The 18674-nt window shown below is 49.6% G+C and overlaps 1 protein-coding gene across 3 annotated transcripts; it reads right to left on the reverse strand.

Moving 5' to 3' along the window:
* Window positions 1-1811: 1811 nt before the first annotated feature.
* LOC127038012 (interferon-inducible GTPase 5-like) lies at window positions 1812-16369 on the reverse strand. 3 transcript variants are annotated; one of them, XM_050930334.1, is made up of 6 exons: window positions 15954-16368; window positions 12451-12656; window positions 9723-10076; window positions 8425-8775; window positions 7784-8067; window positions 1812-6030 (listed from the first exon to the last, which is right to left on the reverse strand). In XM_050930334.1, exons 2-6 carry the CDS (start codon window positions 12557-12559, stop codon window positions 4819-4821), a joined length of 2310 nt encoding a protein of 769 aa, XP_050786291.1. In that variant the 5' UTR covers window positions 12560-12656; window positions 15954-16368; the 3' UTR covers window positions 1812-4818. The 3 variants fall into 3 exon arrangements, with proteins under 3 accessions (XP_050786291.1, XP_050786290.1, XP_050786292.1); XM_050930333.1 differs by having other exon boundaries at window positions 15904-16368; XM_050930335.1 differs by lacking the exon at window positions 9723-10076 and having other exon boundaries at window positions 15904-16369.
* Between the last annotated feature and the right edge of the window lie 2305 nt (window positions 16370-18674).

The raw sequence follows: 18674 nt of genomic DNA on the forward strand, positions 1-18674 counted from the left end.
GAGAAGCAGTGGGAAGTTGGCATCACTAACAACTTTGAACACAACTGTATTCTGTGCAGTCTTCCTCTTTGCTTTTTGGGACACCAAGTTCTTTTTGAAAGTACCACCCAGTGGTGCAAGTAGGGTGATCTGGTCCAGTTGCCAGGGCCACCCAGAGGATTCCAGGGGCCTGGGGTCTTCCGCGGTGGGGGGTCCCTGCTTCGACGGTAATTCGGTGGCAGGGGGTCCTTCCATTCTGGGACCCGCCACCAAAGTGCCCCGAAGACCCGCGGCAGGTCCCCCAGCCACAGAATTACCTCTGAAGCAGAACCCACCGCCGAAGTGCAGCCAGGTCTTCGGGGCACTTCGGCAGCGAGTTCCAGAGTGGAAGGACCCCCTGCCGGCAAAGACCAGGAGTGGAAGAAGCCCCGGGGCCTGGGCCCCGCGAGAGTTTTCTGGGGCCCCCAGAGCGAGTGAAGGACCCCACTCCAGGAGCCCCAAAAAACTCTCATGGGGGCCCCTGCTGGGCCCAGGGCAAATTGCCCCACTTGTCCCCTCCCCCCCCGGGCAGCCCTGCCAGTTGCAGCAGGCTAGCATGTTGGGCTCAACAAGGCAGGGTTCTGGAGTCCCAAGCTGGCAGGAAAACGGGTTCAGAGGTAACCTCAGCATGTCAGGTGACAGTCCCAAGGGGGGTCTCTGTGACCAAACCCATCACAGTGGCGTAGTCGAGCAGGGTCTGTGCACGGCTGATTGCTTGGAGACACTGGTATTGATTTTAAGTGAGTTTTGAGTGTGCTGGCTGGAGAACAGACAAAGTGGTTACTGGTTTGTGAACTTCTGTTTGTTTATTTCGAGTAAGGGAAATAGTGACCGAAAAGTAAGGAAAATGAGTGAGAGTAAAGCTCAGGAGAAGCTAGAACTGTACAAATCGTAAATTTCCCAGAAAGGCTGAACACAGGGTGCTGTGGAAGTCCCTGTTAACTGAGAAGCCCCTGAGCTGAGTGGATCAAAACGGGCTCAGAGGTAACTTCAGCATGTCAGGTGACCGTCCCAAGGGGGTCTCTGTGACCAAACCTGTCAACCTGATTGGTATAGGAATGGGTGGAAAGTAGTAGATGTAAAAGATATTCCATATTCAGAGGACTGGAAATATGGGTAACAAAGACCCCTAAACAGTTAAAGGTGCGACATGTAGAGACCCACAGTAAAGGACCGGGTATAGAGACCACCTGGAATAACCGGGTAGATACAATAGCTGACAGCACCACATAGGAGTTGTAACCAGAAGTCAGAAAAGGAACGTCTGTGCTGACACATCTGAGCAATAGATAGTGCTCCAGACCATCCTAACTGAGTTCCAGGGAAAATGGAAAGACAGGAGTTGTTTAATGTAGCCCATCAGTTTATGCATGAAGAAGTGGAAGGGACTTTAAGAAGCCTAAAGCAAGTAGCAGAATGGGAACGTATGAAAGATGATGTTAAAACGTGGGTGAAAAATTGTGTGTGGTGCGCTCAGGACAAGGCTTGTCCTCCGCCCTGGAAACCCATGATGCACCAACGAAGGCTTGGGCTGTGGCACAGGGTTCAAATTGATGTTATTGATAAATTGCCAAGGATGAAGGAAGGATTCCGGTATTTATTGGTGATAATCGATTCCTTTCCCGGATGGGTGGAGGCGTTTCCTACTAAAAATAACAGCACCAGGGTAGTAGCTAAAAAGTTCTTTCATGAGGTAGGGTGTAGCTATAGAACCCCTGAAATAACAGATTCTGACAATAGGGGAGCCTTTGTAGTGAAAATCTTTACCACACTGATACAAGCCTTGGGAATTAAACAAAAGCTCCATACACCAGACCGGCCTCAGTCCTCAGGCCAAGGAGAGGCATGAACGCACTATTAAGGAAGTGCTCTGGAAGGTAGTAAATCACACAGGAAAAGACTGGCCAGATAAACTCCATCTGATTTCAGCTGCCATCCGCAGCAGTAATAGACTAAGGACAAAAATTCAACCCTTTCAAATTCTGTTTGGACATCCAATGACCCTAGTGATTCATCCTAGTTACCTGGTAATGAGGTGAAGAAGAGAGCTCTAATATAACCCAGCATGATTATTTTCAATGGCTCAAATGGTTATGAGAAAATAAAACCACCCTCCAGTGTCCGGTTAACCAGATCATCGAACACATGAACAACAAAATTCAATAACAAAAGCCCACAAAGCAGCCCTGTGGGAAACAGAGGACCAAGTGATGAACCTTAAAATGAGGAAAAGGGATCACTCACTGGAATGAAAATGGATAGGCCCTTACTCCATAGTGGACTGCCTTAGCCCATGGGTATACCGCAGAGGTTGGCAACCTATGGCACATGTGCTGAAGGCGGCACGCAAGCTGATTTTCAGTGGCACTCACACTGCCCAGGTCCTGGCCACCCGTCCAGGGGGCTCTGCATTTTAATTTAATTTTAAATGAAGCTTCTTAAACATTTAAAAACCCTTATTTACTTTACATACAACATTAGTTTAGTTCTATAATTCCTGGGGGGCTCGACCCCCAACCCTGCTGTGGTCACTTAGGGCAGGGGCTAGGGTGTCCCCACTCCAGGGTGCTCTCTCTGCATTGGGCACTTCCCTGACCCACTGATCATTTCATACAATTTAAAGCAATACAGTTTATTTCATTAACAATTAATTTTAAAAGGAATAAGGAGAAATGGGAAAGGTTCAAGGAAATACATAAATCTGCTCTGTGGCAGGGACCATCACAGTTTTTCTGGAATATCCAGACACTTCACAGTCTGTTCCTTGTAGGTCCCAGGCTCCTTCTCAGGCCCTGGCTGTGCTGCAGGGATGCTGTGGGTCGGATACTTGCTCTGGCAGTGGCCACACACTCTCAGGCTCTAGGTGGCAGGACCCTTCTTCCCAGCGTTGCCCCCACCCTGTCGGGGTTACGATCCCCCTGCAAGTCCGGCCTGCGGGGCCTCTTGGCTGAGGCGTCTCCCTGTGCTGGGCCCACTGCCCAGGGTCCCCCTTGCTCTCCCCAGCTGCTCACTGCACCCAGCTCCGGACTGCTCCAGCCCCAGCTCCACACTGCCTCAGCACGGCTACTGTTGCTCTGCCTCCAGCCCCCTGAGCTACTTCTCTGGCCCCTCTGGCTCTGGCTGCTGCAGCTCTGCTCCCGGCACAGGATCTGCTCTCTATGAGCTGTGCTCTGGCTTTGGGGCTGCACTTCTCCCCCGGGGCAGGTCTGTTCTCTCTGGGCTGTTTTTCTGGCCCCTCTGGATCTGGCCCGGCTCTGCTCCCCAGCTCAGCTCGGGCCCCTGCTCTCTCCTTAGCTCGGCCTGACTCTCTCTGATGCAGGCAACTCCAACTCACTAGGTGGACAGGACCCCCCTGGCCTCCTGACTCCCTGATTAGCCTGCCCGCCCCGTCCATCAGGCTGTTCTGGAGCCTTGGCCTTTCCCCGTTCCCCCTGGGGACTGTCAGTCTCAGGCCCCTGATTTCCCCTGGACCCTTCCCCTTTTCGTACTGGGAGCTAGCGACCAAAACACCCCACTGAGTGTTAGTAAGGGGATAACAGTCCCCTTACACGTGCACATAAACCCAAACCAATCTGAACAATTTGTAAGATTTGGCTGCCAAAATGTTTGTTATGGATCCGTATGCTGCTAACTTCCATCATTGAATTACACTCTAGATAGTGATTCTTTTTAAAGGTGTTAATAAAAAAAAATAGATTGAGCTACTTTGGGGCTAATTTTTAGGTGACTGTGGACTATTGATACAGCAGAAAGTAGCCCTTGGAATCATGAGTAAAGTTCACACACACACACACACACACACACACACACACACACACACACCCTCCACCACCAAAATCTGAAATAGCACCCCTGAGTCCGGGGGTGGGGGTGGGGGACATGAGAGGGGACTTGGGACAGAGGCAAACAACACAAGGGAGCAGAAATTTGCAGGCCCCGGCTCTGCCCCCACTGTGAAAATGCATCTCTAGGGCTGCAGGGAAAGCAGCAGTAGCCCCCATGGCAGACCACACAGATGGCTCAGCTGACAGGCCCAGATTTCTCTTGTCCTGTAGTGCTGCCACTGAGCTGAGATGGCAGGACCTGTGCAGCCCAGCTCCCCAGGAATGTGCTGTCCCAGGCAGCATGGCCTGCTGCTGGAGAACAAGGAGGTGGAGCTGGAAGACTGAGAGAGGAAGTGAGGGATGTGGTTTTTTAGCCCACTACCCTTGGAGTCAGGAGATGCAGGGTGTGTTTCTGGCCTGCTTGGGGTCTTGCTCTGTGTCTCCATTTCCCCTCCCACCTTTTGTCCCTTTGTAAACTCTTAGGGGTAGGACCTGTCTCTGGCTGTGTCTGGGCAGTGCATGGCATGATGGGGCCTTGATCCCAGCTGGGATCTTTAATAAGTGTTGGTGTACCATAAATAGATCACAGGAAAAGAAACAATATAAGAAAGAAAGAACGGTAGGAAGGGAAGTAGAAGGGTGCCTGGGCTGGGAATACATGAAAGGACTCAGACTGTGAACCAGCCTCTTTCCCACACACCTACATTTCACTATTCATCTGTTGACCCGGGTTTATGATGCTGGTTCTTCCAATCTAAGCCCCTCTGGTGTGACAACCTCAGCCCAGTCCCAGTGTCAAGTGGAAGCTGGGGGAGTTACACGCTGGAGGTTTACACCAGGAGAGCTTCAAAAGGAAGGACCAGAACAGGGACAAGAACAGCAGAATAAGCACATGGTACTCGTGAAGCATGTGCCCTGAACATTTAGATGCCGGTCCTGGAAATCCTTCCTCGTTTGCGTCGTCTCGTTAGCTTCGTTAGCGTTCCCTGTTGTCATGTGGACTTAGCTCCTGTAGGATTCTTTGGGCATCTTCAGCAGCACCATTGAGGAAGGTTTTCAGCAGGATATACGTGGTAGCCAATGAAATTCCACCAGCTGCCAAGAGACCTATGCCTGCAGCTCCTCCAGACAGCATGAATCCTAGCACCCCTAAAGGCCACAGAGACAAATCAGCTCCTATGAATATGCCGCACCCAACCGAGGACAAGAGCTGCAAGACCATGTTAATAGTAATTTCCTTGGCCAGCAGGGGCTTTGTAATGGCCTTCAGCTCTTCCGCCGGTTTGCCAAACTGCCTCGTGAGAGCCATGAAGGAGACATCATCCAGGCCAAAGACCTGGCAATAATATCTCATGAGTATCAGCAGGATGGTTATATCAAGAATGGTGGAGACACCGGGTATGTGAATAACCGTGATAAGAGAAGACACAAGAGCTATTTTCCAGATCTGCTTCTGCAAGGTTTCCTTTTTCTTCTGCAAGGTTTGCGGAGAGGTGTTGGGCAGGGCCAGTATCAAAGCCCTGTTCTTGTCACCCGGGAGTGCTTTCTCCATGTTCTCTCGCAAGAAGGGAAAATCATACTTCTCTAACTTAAACGCGGAGAGGAGGAAAACCTCAGGATTGATCTTCCCTCCCTCTTCCAGGTATCTGATGCAGTGGTTACGGATGTTATGCAGTATTTCCTCCTCATCATAGGTGGTGGGCCGGCTATGTCTTTCAGCATCCAAATCTGCATCCACCTTGGAGCGCACAAAGTAACACATCTTCCCTGTGTTCTGGATCTCCTGGGCCAACTCAACATGTGTAGGTGTGAATTGCTCTAAACCCATGATGACGAAGAAGTCATAGCGGACAAATTTCAGCTGCTGAGGGTATGCCTCTGGCTGAAAATCTTCTGTCCCACTTATTGGCAGTCTCCAGAAAGTCACGCTTGGGTGTTTGGGATGCTGATAAGCTGTTGGTTCCATCATCGTTTCTTCCTCGCCGACTGGAACAGCACCTTCATCTTCATCACATAGTCCCCGCATGGCGTTAATGAAGGATGATTTCCCACAGCCTCGCTCTCCCATAATGGCGATATTTAACCTAGTGTATTCCAAAGCCCACCGCTGCATTATAGAAATCAATGTAGGTACTATTTGAACTCCACGAGAAGCCTTTGGTTCTTCCATGTCTTTGGCAGTCTGCCCCTGAAAACACAATAACCCAGACCAAATATTGATCACGTATTCTCAAAGGCAACATTTATAATGCAATCAGCTCACAGGAGAATCACAACAGGCTGAAAGCGTATTTTCAAGAAGCTGCAGTTAAATTGAACAAAGCCTGGTGGGAAGGGGACCGAGGACAACTTGTCCTTCTTTTTCCCACACCCCCATAGATATCAGATCTTCAAAGATCCCTCACCAGGGCCCATGAGAAGTGGCAACATTACCATAAAGGCATATGTCCAGCCTCCTTTCTGCAAGGAAGGTGTGAGATGCATTTGCAGGGGATCCTTTCTGAGCGTGCATCCCAGATGTTTTGGGGACCCAGGGCAATTTTGGAGAAGACATACCAAAGTTACACCTTCACAACCTTCAAACAGCGGGAGCAATTGTCTTCAGAATTGGCTTGATCTTTAGAGCACCATAGGATCTACCAAACAAATTAGGTTTGATATGTCTGGCTTCAGGAAGTGTGAGCAGAAACTTTCTGAGTCAAGTGTCTGTGAGCTGGTTACACAGTTTGCAAAATCAGTTTACAGAGCAGTTTGCAAGTGCAGTAGGAAAATTCTGCCCCTCTTTGTGAGCTGGGGCACCTGTTGCTGAGAACTTTCAGGGCCAGGTCCTCAACTGCTGTTCTGGTTGGAAATCTGCCCTAAAAAGGTAGCCAATGGGGGGGAGTGGGCTGTCTTCTAGTACGAGGGTCATGTAAAGCTGGGCTAACTGGCTCTATGCCACTCACATCTGCATAGTGCTCTGGGAAGAGGTTGGAAAAGGTCAGGTCAGAGTGCTCGGGACTCAAGCTGAACCTCAGCCGCTGGAGCTGTGCCTATGGGACTGCTGCAGATGGCATAATTTAGAGTAACTGTGAGCTTGGCTATATATGACAGTTAATCCAGAATAAAGGCGAATGTGAATTTAAAGCAGACCAGCTAGTCTGGATTAACTCCCTACATGAATGCTTTGCAAGTGGATTAAGCTAGCTCCAAATAAAGCACTCTTTCTCGGAATCAGAGCATCCACACATGGTGTTAATCAAGAATCATTCCCTACGTAGTGGCAGGTCTAAACAACAGGGGAAAGTCGATCTAAGTTCACAATTTGAGTTATGTTAGTAAAGTAACTCAAACTGATGTTGCTTAGATCTACTTACCATGGGGTCCACTCTCCCATCGACTCCTGCACTCATCTGGAGTACCGGAGTCGAGGGCAGAGTGACTACCAGTTGATTTTAGCAGGTCTTCATTAGACCTGATTAATCAATCCTGATGGATCGCCGCAGCATCGATCCACCCCGTAGTGTGGACCTGCCCAAGGCAAGCCCTTAATCCACTTTGGACGAAAGAAAAAGGCGCACTCGTTCTGGAATAAGAACATCCCCTCATGGAGTTATTCTGGAATAGTTACTCTGCTTTAAATTCACACTTTACCTTATTCTGGATTAACTTTCATGTGTAAACAAGCCCTTAAATAAAGTAAATATTAAATCTCTGCACCAAGAGGCTTTGAGATGTGGAAGAGAGAGGGAAATCATGAGAGTTTTCAAAGCTACAATCCTGATTTCTTTTCCCTTTCCAGAGGCCCATGTTTGCCTGACAAAGGAATAATTTCAAACGGGCAGCACGGCCATGTGAAATCCAAAGAGAAAGACCTAGTGATCCAGCCTCCTCCCCTCGAATCTAAAGACCTCAGACACACGTGCAAACAAAGAAGGGAAGCGAAATGTTTGGAGCCGTACCAGGGAGGAATGCGCAGGTGGACTGTGGGTGGGATTGGCCACTCCTAGCCTCATGGAGGCTGATGAGGGTGTCCCGAGCAGATGTTTGTTCTCCTCTTTGTCGTCTTTATGGTCAGACACAGTCTGCTGGGACTCACTTCTAGGCACCTTTTTGTTCAGCCGCAGTTTCCACAGGGAAGGATAATACATTCGAAACAGAGCAAATGCTAATATCCCCAGTAACAAGACCAGATCAATCCACCACAGACTGCACAGTGTGGGTGGGCTCTGGACAAGCTCAGCATCTGGAAAACGCAAATAAAACCCAACGGGACACAGCATGAGAGACAGGAAATTCCAATGGGACATGTGGGGAGGGGTTTAGAAATGTCACACAAACTCCAGGCCGGCAGCTCTCAGGCATTTCTGTAGCGTGGATCACAGCTTCCTAAAGAAAGCGTGTGGTGGACACCCTCCCTTCCACAGACCCCACTCCCCTTCCCATTTGCCATCACCAAACTTCACCTCCCGCCTTGCTGGTTATCACCCAGACCCCCCGCTCCCCTGCACACAGCTCCACTCTCTGCCGCGTGGCACAGTTCCTGGTGGCCCAGCTGCCCAGACCCTGGGATTCGTGCGGTGCCCTGGAAGAGGAGCCTCACCCTTCTCCACGGCCACTCTCATCCGCACAGAAAACCTGCCCAGTTGGGGCTTGACATGGCAGGTGTAGACCCCGTCATCCTCCAGCCGGATGTTCTTGAGTCTCAGCGACGCATTTCCCTCATGGAATCTCTCTGGATACAACTGGGTCCGGCCCCTGTAAGCCTCATCCTGTTTTTCCAGTGGGTCCAGCTCAGAGCAGTAGCTGTGAACCAGGAGATCTGGTCCCTCCTCTTCTTCCTTCTTCCAGGTGATGTTCAGTGGCCGATGGTTTAACTCGGACCGGAATGAGCAATTCAAGATGACGTCCTTCCCTGGCTGAACGATGAGGGGCCTTTCCATTTCACTGTCACCTGAAAGGGAAACAAACATCCAAACAGGAGAGGGGGTTAGGGCCCGAGCCTGGGTCTCTAGAGTCCTGACTTAATTCCCTGCTCAACCACAAAACCCCTGGATGAACTTGGACAAGTCACTAAATCGCCCTGTGCCTCAGTTTCCCCATTTGTACAATGGCAATAACAGCCCTGTCCTACCAAACAGGGGCACTGTGCGGAGAAGTACATTAAACTTTGAGAAATGCCTGGATCCTATGGAAATGGAAGAGTGAGAAGTACCTACAATCAAATCCTAATTTTCCCCCCAATTTTTTTCACCTGTTTTTTCTGAAATGTAGAAGTTATGTACACAGAACACATCTGTGGGGGTTGGTCTGAACTGGCTCATGGCCTCTTAGACTTTCCCTGGTGCCAGCCTTGATCAGTTCCAGAATCTAAGATCTCATTCTAAGAAAATGTCACGCTCTAGCCTTTCTGGTTGTGAAACTTATCCAAAAAAGAGGTGGCATGATTACTGTGTATAAGCCCTTTACATGGAGAAAATAGCAGGTACTAATGGGCTCCTTAATCTAGCAGAGACAGACCGACCATGAATCAATGGCTGCCAGTATCTGCCGAGAGCCTGAAACAATCTCTTTGGGATGCAGGAGTTGCACTGAGTGTTAACCATTTCTCCCCACCACACAAAACCTGCATGGAAAATCATATGGCTAGATGGTGCTTTAAGTTGTACTGGGTGTGAAAGTGCGGCTCTGCAGGGGGGGGTTTCCTTCCCTTGCCTGGGAGGTGACAGGTAGAACAGAAAGCAGACAAGGTCAAGGCCAGACAAGTGTGGCATTTTTGGTGGATACACTCTGGCTTTGCAATGAGGCACCCATCTGCCCTGCTGGGTGATCGCATGGTACACCGGGCCTGGTGTGATTGTTGTGGATGCTATGACCGGGGTACAGGAAGAGGAACCATACTTAGCACTATAAGTGAAATCTTCTGGGACCAGCTTCCCAGCTCACAGGTGATGTTGCAGAGGTAGGATCCCTCATCCTGGAGGCGAACGTCGCTGAGTCTCAGGGATGCATTTCCCTGGGGGAATTCCTGTGGATATAACTGTGTTCGGCCCCTGTAAGCCTCTTCCTGTCCCTGCAGCCAATTCATCTTCAGATGGAATCTGTGAACCAGGACACCCTGGCCCTGGGCTCCTTCCTTTGTCCAGGTGATGCTCAGTCGATGGAAACTTATCTTGAATTTGGATGGGAAGAAGCAGGTCAGGGTGACGTCTTTCCCATACTGAGCTGTGATGGCTGTCTCCTCTCCAGCAATGCCTTCAAGAAAAGCTAAGATCAACATCAGAGTCTTTCGTCCTCCAACCACCACCATGACCCTCAAATCTTTTTCAGAGTCTCTGCTCCCCAGGAGAGAGCCCCCCAGCCTGTATGTTGGGCCGACATACTTTGAATACTAAGGAAGGAGCAAAGAAGTGTTAAACTGCTACTTTACTAGTTGGCCACTATCCTAGTTTTACAGCTTTCCGAAGGTCGGATCTTGTATGTCCACCAAACCTTGCCTTTTGGGGAGTGTAAAGCTAGTTACACTAATGCTTTTGGAACCATTTTTTGGCTAATAAATAAGCAGAGAAGAAAAGAAATGAAAAGGTGGTATGTTCCAAACTGATTAAAGGATATACTTTTTCAGGTAACAGTGAGCTTGTGGAACTCCCTGCCACATGATGTCATTGAGCCCAAGAGCTTGACAAGATCTAAACTGGGATTGGATGGTTAGCTGGATAGCAAGAAGATCCAGAGTTAGAGTAGTTAATGCTAACATACATTTTGTAAGTGAAACTGAACCTCACACTTAAACCAAACTCGAGTTTTAAAAGATTAGCATGAGATGTTACAATTCGGGCAGACCATCCTCAGCTCTGTGTATGTGTGTATGTGTGTGTGTGTATATATATATATATATATACACCTCTACTGCAATATAACGTGACCCAATATAACACAAATTCGGATATAACGTGGTAAAGCAGCTCTCGGGGGGCAGGGAGGAGAGGCTGCGCACTCCGGTGGATCAAAGAAAGCGTGATAACGTGGTTTCACCTATAATGCAGTAAGGTTTTTTGGCTCCCGATAACAGCGTTATATTGGAGTAGAGAGGTGTGTGTTTGTGTGTGTGTGTATATATATATGTGTTAAACACCCAATTGTACACAGCCAAGATGATTGTGAAGCTTGGTTGAGGTGGTGGAGTCAGAAGGTGAAAGAGAGTGGGGTATTTCCCAGGGAGCCTTACTGCTAAATGATGAACTAGCACTCGGCTGAGCCCTCAAGGGTTAACTCGTTGTTAATGTAGCTTCACACTCTACAAAGTTGCGCAAATGGAGGGAGGAGACACAACAGATGCATGGCAGTGGCTGCAAACATTCCCTGTGGAAAATGAACGTGATGATGAACCCAGGCTATCCCACTGGAGCGCACCACTCCTTCCACTATCCAAAGTGCCGGGTGATGCATGTGTGTGTGAGACAGACACACACTGTGTGTGTGTGTGAGAGAGAGAGAGAGAGAGAGACACACACACACACACACCATGTTTCTCTGTGTGTGTGTGTGTGAGAGAGAGAGAGAGAGAGACAGTGACAGAGACAAAGAGAGGAGACATACACCGTGTGTGTGTGTGTGTGTATGTGTATGAGAGAGAGAGACAGAGACAAAGAGAGGAGACATACACCGTGGGTGTGGGTGTGGGTGTGTGTGTGAGAGAGAGAGAGAGAGAGACAGAGACAAAGAGAGGAGACATACACCGTGTGTGTGTGTGTGTGTGTGTGTGAGAGAGAGAGAGACTGTATGTGAGAGAGAGAGAAGAAAAGACACACACTGGGGGGGAGAGAGGGAGAGACAGAGACACACACCATGTGTGTAAGTGTGTGTGTGTGTGTGTGAGAGAGAGAGAGAGAGAGATGAGCATAGACCCCACTCTAAGGACATTACCTTTTTAAGTAGATCAGCAAGTTGAGACAGCACTTGCTGCCAGCAAGCCCTGTCCTATCCCCACCTGCTCTGTGGAGATGGGGTAAGGAGGGGGCGGGAGCAGGTGGACACCCTGACATTAACACTCCTCTTTCCCCCGCCCCATACAGCAAGCAGGAGTCTCGGGGAGCAGCTCCCAGGCAGGGAGCAGGAGCAGCATATGGCAGTGGGGGGTGGGACACCTGAACTGCAGGCAGGCAATAGCCTGCTGAGCGATGGCTGCACGGGGACCCTGGGGGAGCTGATGGGGGGGCTGCTGAGCCACCCTGGCTCCAAGCCCCCACCACTAGCTCCAACAGCTGCTCTTCCTGCAAGCAGGGGACAAAGCAGGAAGCTGCCAAACGACGTTAGGCGGGAGCATTGTGCAACTTTAAACGAGCCTGTTCCCTAATTGATCAGCGATGTAACGATGACACCTCGTTAACTGGGGCCGGTCAGTGTGGAGTTACTGTAATAACGCACAGCACTGTGCCCCACTGGGCCTGGGGCCAGGACTGGGATTCGTGTGTGTTACCGTGATACACCTAATAAACAGCACGCAGAATGGACAGCACTGAGCAGAGCGGGGCCCTGGGTTGTGGCAGGGATCTGGGGCACTGAAGTCGTTATCACCAGCGTCCTGAGGAATAGGTAAGATACAGGCGAGCGGGGCTGGAATACTTACAGCAGAGAGTCCACAGCACAGTCCAGTGAAGTGAGCGAACAAGGCTGACTCTCGTCATGGCGAAGGCAGGACGGGCTCTGAAGGGCTGGGTCCTGCCCCAGGGGATCATCTGAAGGTCAGGAATGAAGGCGCAGGGCGCGATTCTCCTCTGGCTCACCCCGGTAGAGCTCAGGCGTAACGCCAGGCTCGTTCCGATCTCTCATCTCCTATGATACTGTTGCAAAAAAAGCAAACATGATTCTGGGATGCATTAACAGGTGTGTTGTAAACAAGACACGAGAAGTCATTCTTCCGCTTTACTCTGTGCTGGTTAGGCCTCAACTGGAGTATTGTGTCCAGTTCTGGGCACCGCATTTCAAGACAGATGTGGAGAAATTGGAGAGGGTCCAGAGAAGAGCAACAAGAATGACTAAAGGTCTTGAGAACATGACCTATGAAGGAAGGCTGAAGGAATTGGGTTTGTTTAGTTTGGAAAAGAGAAGACTGAGAGGGGACGTGATAGCAGTTTTCAGGTATCTAAAAGGGTGTCATCAGGAGGAGGGAGAAAACTTGTTCACCTTAGCCTCCAATGATAGAACAAGAAGCAATGGGCTTAAACTGCAGCAAGGGAGATTTAGGTTGGACATTAGGAAAAAGTTCCTAACTGTCAGGGTGGTTAAACACTGGAATAGATTGCCTAGGGAAGTTGTGGAATCTCCATCTCTGGAGATATTTAAGAGTAGGTTAGATAAATGTCTATTAGGGATGGTCTAGACAGTATTTAGTCCTGCCATGAGGGCAGGGGACTGGACTCGATGACCTCTCGAGGTCCCTTCCAGTCCTAGAGTCTATGAGTCTATGTCATTTAATAGCCAGGAAAGCAAAGGGAGTGAGAAGTATTTGGCAGGGTGTTGTGGAAACACCTTTAACAAATGCAGACCTGGTTTCTCACTGATGCTCACACCCCTTTCCCTGGGTGTAAATTACACTGAATGCAATTCCCTAGCAGGAATCCAGTTCTCTCTGACATCCCATGGGAAGCCGAAATGAAGCACCACCCCTCTAGAGCAGCAGCTCTCACCCTTCCCAGACTACTACTGTTCTCCTTGCAGGAGTCTGATTTCTCTTGTGTACCCTCAAAGTTCACCTCATTTCAAAACGACTTGCTCACAAAATCAGACACAAAAGTACAAGTGTCACAGCCACAGCGTTACTGACAAAGTGTTTCCTTTCTCGTTGTTACCATGTAATTATAAAATAAATCGATTGGGATGTAAATATTGCACTTGCATTTCACTGGACACTCTAGAGAGCCAGGGCTGTCCTTAGGCATAGGCAACATAGGCAGCTGCGTAGGGCACCTGAAAATTTGGGGCACCACTGGGTCTTAGTGTCCACCCCTCTTATTTTCCTATCCCTGTTCTGACCCTTCCTGCAGGCTCCCACAGATGGCTGCTCTAGCCTGGTGAGTCTTCCTTGGGAGGGAATCTAGTAGTTAAAAGTGAAAAAACCTCCAGCCTGCCAGACCTATTAGCACAACATTGAAACTGTTAAAGAGACATTCAAGGGGTAATAAAGCCATTTAACAGGCATTTGCCAACCCCAAGGTATATACTGACAGGTTTCAGAGTGGTAGTCCTGTTAGTCTGTATCAGCAAAAACAAGGACGAGTCCTTGTGTCACCTCAAAGACTAATAAATTATTTGGGCATAAGCTTTTGTGGACTAGAACCCATTTCATCAGATGTCCACGAAAGCTTATGCCCAAATACATTTTTATATTGTCAGTTTCTGACTTTACTGACAAAAACAGTTGTGCATTAATGTAATATTTACACAGAACATGCCAGTCTACAGGACCTTAGTTTAAAATTTGCTTTAAAAATATTTCATTAGTGAGCTGGTGAAGATTATAAAATCACATTTCTAAAAAATGCTTGCATAGAGTTTTAGATGCACAATCATCTTTAGCCTTAAATGTGTGGATCTTCACACATAGTTTTTTAAATAAATCCTTCAAAAGACCTCCCTTATCTAAAATACACATTTTAATTACTATAGTTAAAAAAAAAAGTGCTTCCAAGTCTTCCTGTCCTTTCTGTCCATCCCTTCACCACCTCTCCCCCCACTCCCCACTGAAGAGAGTCCTTAAAGGGACAACAGTCCTTCCCTTCCAGATAGCTGGACAAAGAGTTCCCTTTCTTTACTTCTGACTATCCAACAAACTAGTTTTAAAAGAACCCTCCAGCAAAATCAGTACCTTAGTAAGACAAAATCCTTGTTATACCTAAAAATCTTTGGAAACATATTTTTTTAAAGTTGGTGAAATTTTATAACCATGTCTCTTGTTATGGAGATCACACAAAGTAAATTATTGTTCCCTTTTTCTGAAAGCAATGAACATTGTTATGAACACACCAAACCTCTCTGATTAATTTAAAAGAATGTCTTTGTTTCAGTGAGTTAAATATGTAGTAATCTGGAATGCTGGCTTAAGATTTGAATACATTTAAAATATAAATTCAATTTAGAAATACTGATGAAGAAAATGTAAAACAGAGAAGAGCTGCATCATGTATTGCATTATATGTAATGTTGTATTCAGCAGGACAGCTGACTCACCCTTACTATGAAGTTTTTGCAAATAAATCTCTGACAAACTTCAAGGCATATCAAAAAACCTGTGACTGACATTTTTTATTCCCAAATTTTAGTGCTTTTAATTAGGTACTTTCTTCATGTCCATTCTGCATGAGGGAGAGTGCATGGAAGTCTCTGCGGGGAACTGTGACTCTCCGCCACCATGAGGCAGGCTGGGCATCTCATTATCCTTTGCTGTCAAGTCCCTCCTCCTCCTCCCCCACCAGGCTGTGAGCTTGGGCTGCCATCCGGCATAGGGGCACCAGTTTAATAATACTGCCTAGGGCCCCATAAATCCTAAGGACGGCCCTGTAGAGAGCAGTATAAACATGTCCTTGTCTGTATGAAATTTCAGTTTGCACTGGCTTCGCTGGTGCTTTTTATGTAGCCTGTTGTAAAACCAGGCAAATATCTAGCTGACTTGATGTACCCCTGCGAGACTCCCAGGGGACGTGTACCCCAGTTGAGAACCACTTGGTCTAGAGAAAGGGGTTCATTTTCTATTACAAATACAAAATAGGGGAGGAGTGTTTCTGTGCTGGGAACTGAGGGTTTGTGCCTCTCCCAGAGAACGAGCCTTCCCAATCAGACTGGAGAGCCTCCCCCATGGCCACATGCTGCCCGGGGTCCTGCAAAGGGTGGCCTCACCCTAGCTAACTCGATGGCCAGTGTGGAGCGTTGATAGCAGAGCCCAGCTCTGTGCCATTATTCATCGGTGTGTGGCGTTCAGGACACCTAAAATGGCTGCTAGTCAGGAACTGCTACAGTGCCTCTCTGGCCTTCAAACAACCAGCTGCTGCGAAAACAAGACCCAAAGCCAAGAAAGGCCACTTACCGGCTTCCCTCCCGGGAGCCGTAGGTGCCTCAACTCTGCAAAGAGCTTACAGAATCATCTGTGTTCGGTTCTCGGTTGCTCTCGTGGCCTCACTCCCGCCGACGCCGAGCACGGTGAATAATCTGGAAAGTGAAAGCTGCTGGCAGGGCTTTTTTTCTGTTTGTCTTTGAAAGCAGCGAGCAAACAGCCTGGTTCCAGCCCTGCCAGCTCCCCAGCCAACGAGCCAGGACTTAGATCCCAACCAAGAATCCTGACCATCACAGACGGTAGGAGATTAGGGGCAGGTCTGCGCTAGAAATTGACATCAGCACCACTGCACCTCTGTAGCACATCTGGGGAGACCCTCTAAACTGACGGGAGAGAGCTCGCCCCATAACTCCACCTCTGTGAGAGACGCTAGTTACGTCGGCGGGAGACACTCTCCCATCCACACAGAGTTGCCTACACTGGGGCTGTGTGTGGATTTTTCACACACACACACACACCCCTGAGCAATGCAGTAAGTGTGTAGTGTAGCCCTGGCCAAAGAGCTGAAGGTGACACTGCGAAATTTCCTGGGAGGACGCTCTGTGACTCTTGCCAGAGGGTTTACGTGTGCCCTAATGGGGTCCCCTGGCAGAGAGCTGCGCTAGCTTGGCAGGAACTGGTCAGTCTCAAGCTAAGAGGGCTTGCACATACTCAGTGCTTGGCTAGGAGAGCTTCCAAACATCCAGAGAGCGCTGCAGGGAGCAGAGTTAGCGATCCAGTACTAATGGGCGCTCTCCCAAGGCACTCAAGGCTGCCCCGATGCCCAAGACAGGCACTAAGGGGCATTGTGCTACAGGGAGCAGGGTGGGGGCTTTCTCCAGGCAGTCAGGACTGGCCCCGATGCCTCAGGGCAGCACTAGGGGGCGCTGTGCTTCAGGGGGCAGAGTGGGGTCTCTCCTCTGGCAATCAGGGCTCATCTCGATGCCCCAGGATGGCACTAGGGGGTGCTGTGCTGCAGGGTGGGGGTCTCCCCTGGCAGTCAGGACTGGCCCCGATGCCCCAAGGCAGCACTAGGGGGCGCTGTGCTTCAGGGGGCAGGGTGGGAGCTCTCCCCTGGTGGGCAGGGCTGGCCCTGATGCCCCAGCGCGGTGGTAGGGGTCACCGATCTCCTTTCTGTGGTGTTTCCATAGAATCATGGCCATGTCGGGCTGGATGGGATCATCACGTCCAGCTCCCTGCACCGAGGCAGGACCAAGTAAACCCAGACCAGCCTTGCCAGGGGTTCATCCAGCCCCAGCGGGGCTAGATGGCCTTGCTAGATGTGTCATTTGTGGGTCGCGGTGAGTGGCCAGGGAACTGTCACTCAGCTGACCAGCTGAACACGTCTGTGCCTCCCAGCTTCTTGCCATGGCTTCAGCTCTCTCTGGAGTAAGGGCTAATGGGGGCAGTCCCCTAGTTCTGGGGGTCTGACGGTGATACGCTCATGAACTCCCTCCCGAGGGGTCACTGTTTCATAACCCCACGACATGTGCAATTTCACCCTGGGCCATTAGCTGCTGATTACAGGGGTCTGGGTGCGTTTGGGGTGTTGATCTTGGGCTGCCTCTCTCAAATGCAGAAGAGAAAGGTGCCTGTTGGGCTAAACCTGGAGGGGGATGCGTGGGTCTCACATCATTTATTAGGCGCATTATGATAGCTCCAGGGCACTCTAATCATGGACCAGGACCCCTACTGTGCTAGGTGCTGTACATCATTATAGCAATTTATTAGGTGCATTATGGTAGCACCCAGGAACCCCAGGCATGGCCCACGGCATGACCCCCATTGTGCAAGGTGCTGTACATAATTATTGCTATATATTAGGTGTATTGCAGTAGCACCCAGGCACCCCAGTGCTGGGCCTGGACCCCACTGTGCCAGGTGCTGTACAGACACAGAACAAAGCCAGTCCTTGCCCCAAAGACCCTCCAGTCTAAGAGAAGAGATGCCAGCTGGACGGAATGGAGAGAGCAAGGAAATCCCAAGCCAGTTTAGCCCAGCAGGATGTTTACAGGGAGATCCCCCCAAGCGTGAAGGAGAGCGGCGGGGGGCAGGGGTCACTGAGGAGCTTGTCTGGAAATGTACCCAGTGGGCGATGGCAGCTGGCAGCATAGTCTGACCCGAAGTGGGAGTGCAAACGAGAGATGAAAGGTTGGGTGGTGATAGGCCGCAAAGGCCCGTCAGAGCAAAGAGAAGCAGCTGACGTTTGAGGAGATGGAGAAGGGGGGCCAGTGCAGGGCTGCAAAGCAAAGAGACGAGTGATACAGGCGAAGCAGCGGGCTCGGGGAGCAATCACTGCAGCAGCTTTCTGAATGCCAAGCTGGGCAGGGATGGTATCCCTAGCCTCTCTTTGCCAGAAGCTGGGAATGGGCGACGGGATGGATCACTTGCCAATTCCCGGCTCTGTTCATTCCGTCTGGGGCACCTGGCACTGCCCACTGACAGAGGACAGGATACTGGGCTAGACGGACCTTTGTTCTGACCCAGTCTGGCCATTGTTATATTCTTATGCATCTGAGCCGGGCGGGATTACATTTGTCAAGGCTGGAGAAGGGGATGTCACAGCAATCGAGGTGTGAACCAGGAGGAGTTTTAGCTCCATGGATGAGAAGGGCCATTTCTAGGGCCTTTATTTTGCAGGGTTTGTTACTTTCATTTCTCAGGGTTTATTTTTAGCAATTTTGCAGTTCTGTGCAGAGGTCCAAAAATTGGACTTTGATTTTGTATATACTCCAAAGAGCAATGTCTGTTATGTGCAATGCTCA

The sequence above is a fragment of the Gopherus flavomarginatus genome, chromosome 20 (assembly GCF_025201925.1).
Source record: "Gopherus flavomarginatus isolate rGopFla2 chromosome 20, rGopFla2.mat.asm, whole genome shotgun sequence".
NCBI lineage: Eukaryota > Metazoa > Chordata > Testudines > Testudinidae > Gopherus > Gopherus flavomarginatus.

What these genes read in the sequence shown, in the direction of transcription:
- LOC127038012 (XM_050930334.1), bottom strand. Translation starts at nt 12,559, where the DNA reads ATGATCCCCTGGGGCAGGACCCAGCCCTTCAGAGCCCGTCCTGCCTTC. An exon ending in TGTGCTGTGGACTCTCTGCT is followed by an intron (nt 10,077 to 12,450) that starts GTAAGTATTCCA and finishes CTTTTCTTGAAG; the next exon opens with GCATTGCTGGAGAGGAGACA. An exon ending in GAGAGTGGCCGTGGAGAAGG is followed by an intron (nt 8,068 to 8,424) that starts GTGAGGCTCCTC and finishes TGCGTTTTCCAG; the next exon opens with ATGCTGAGCTTGTCCAGAGC.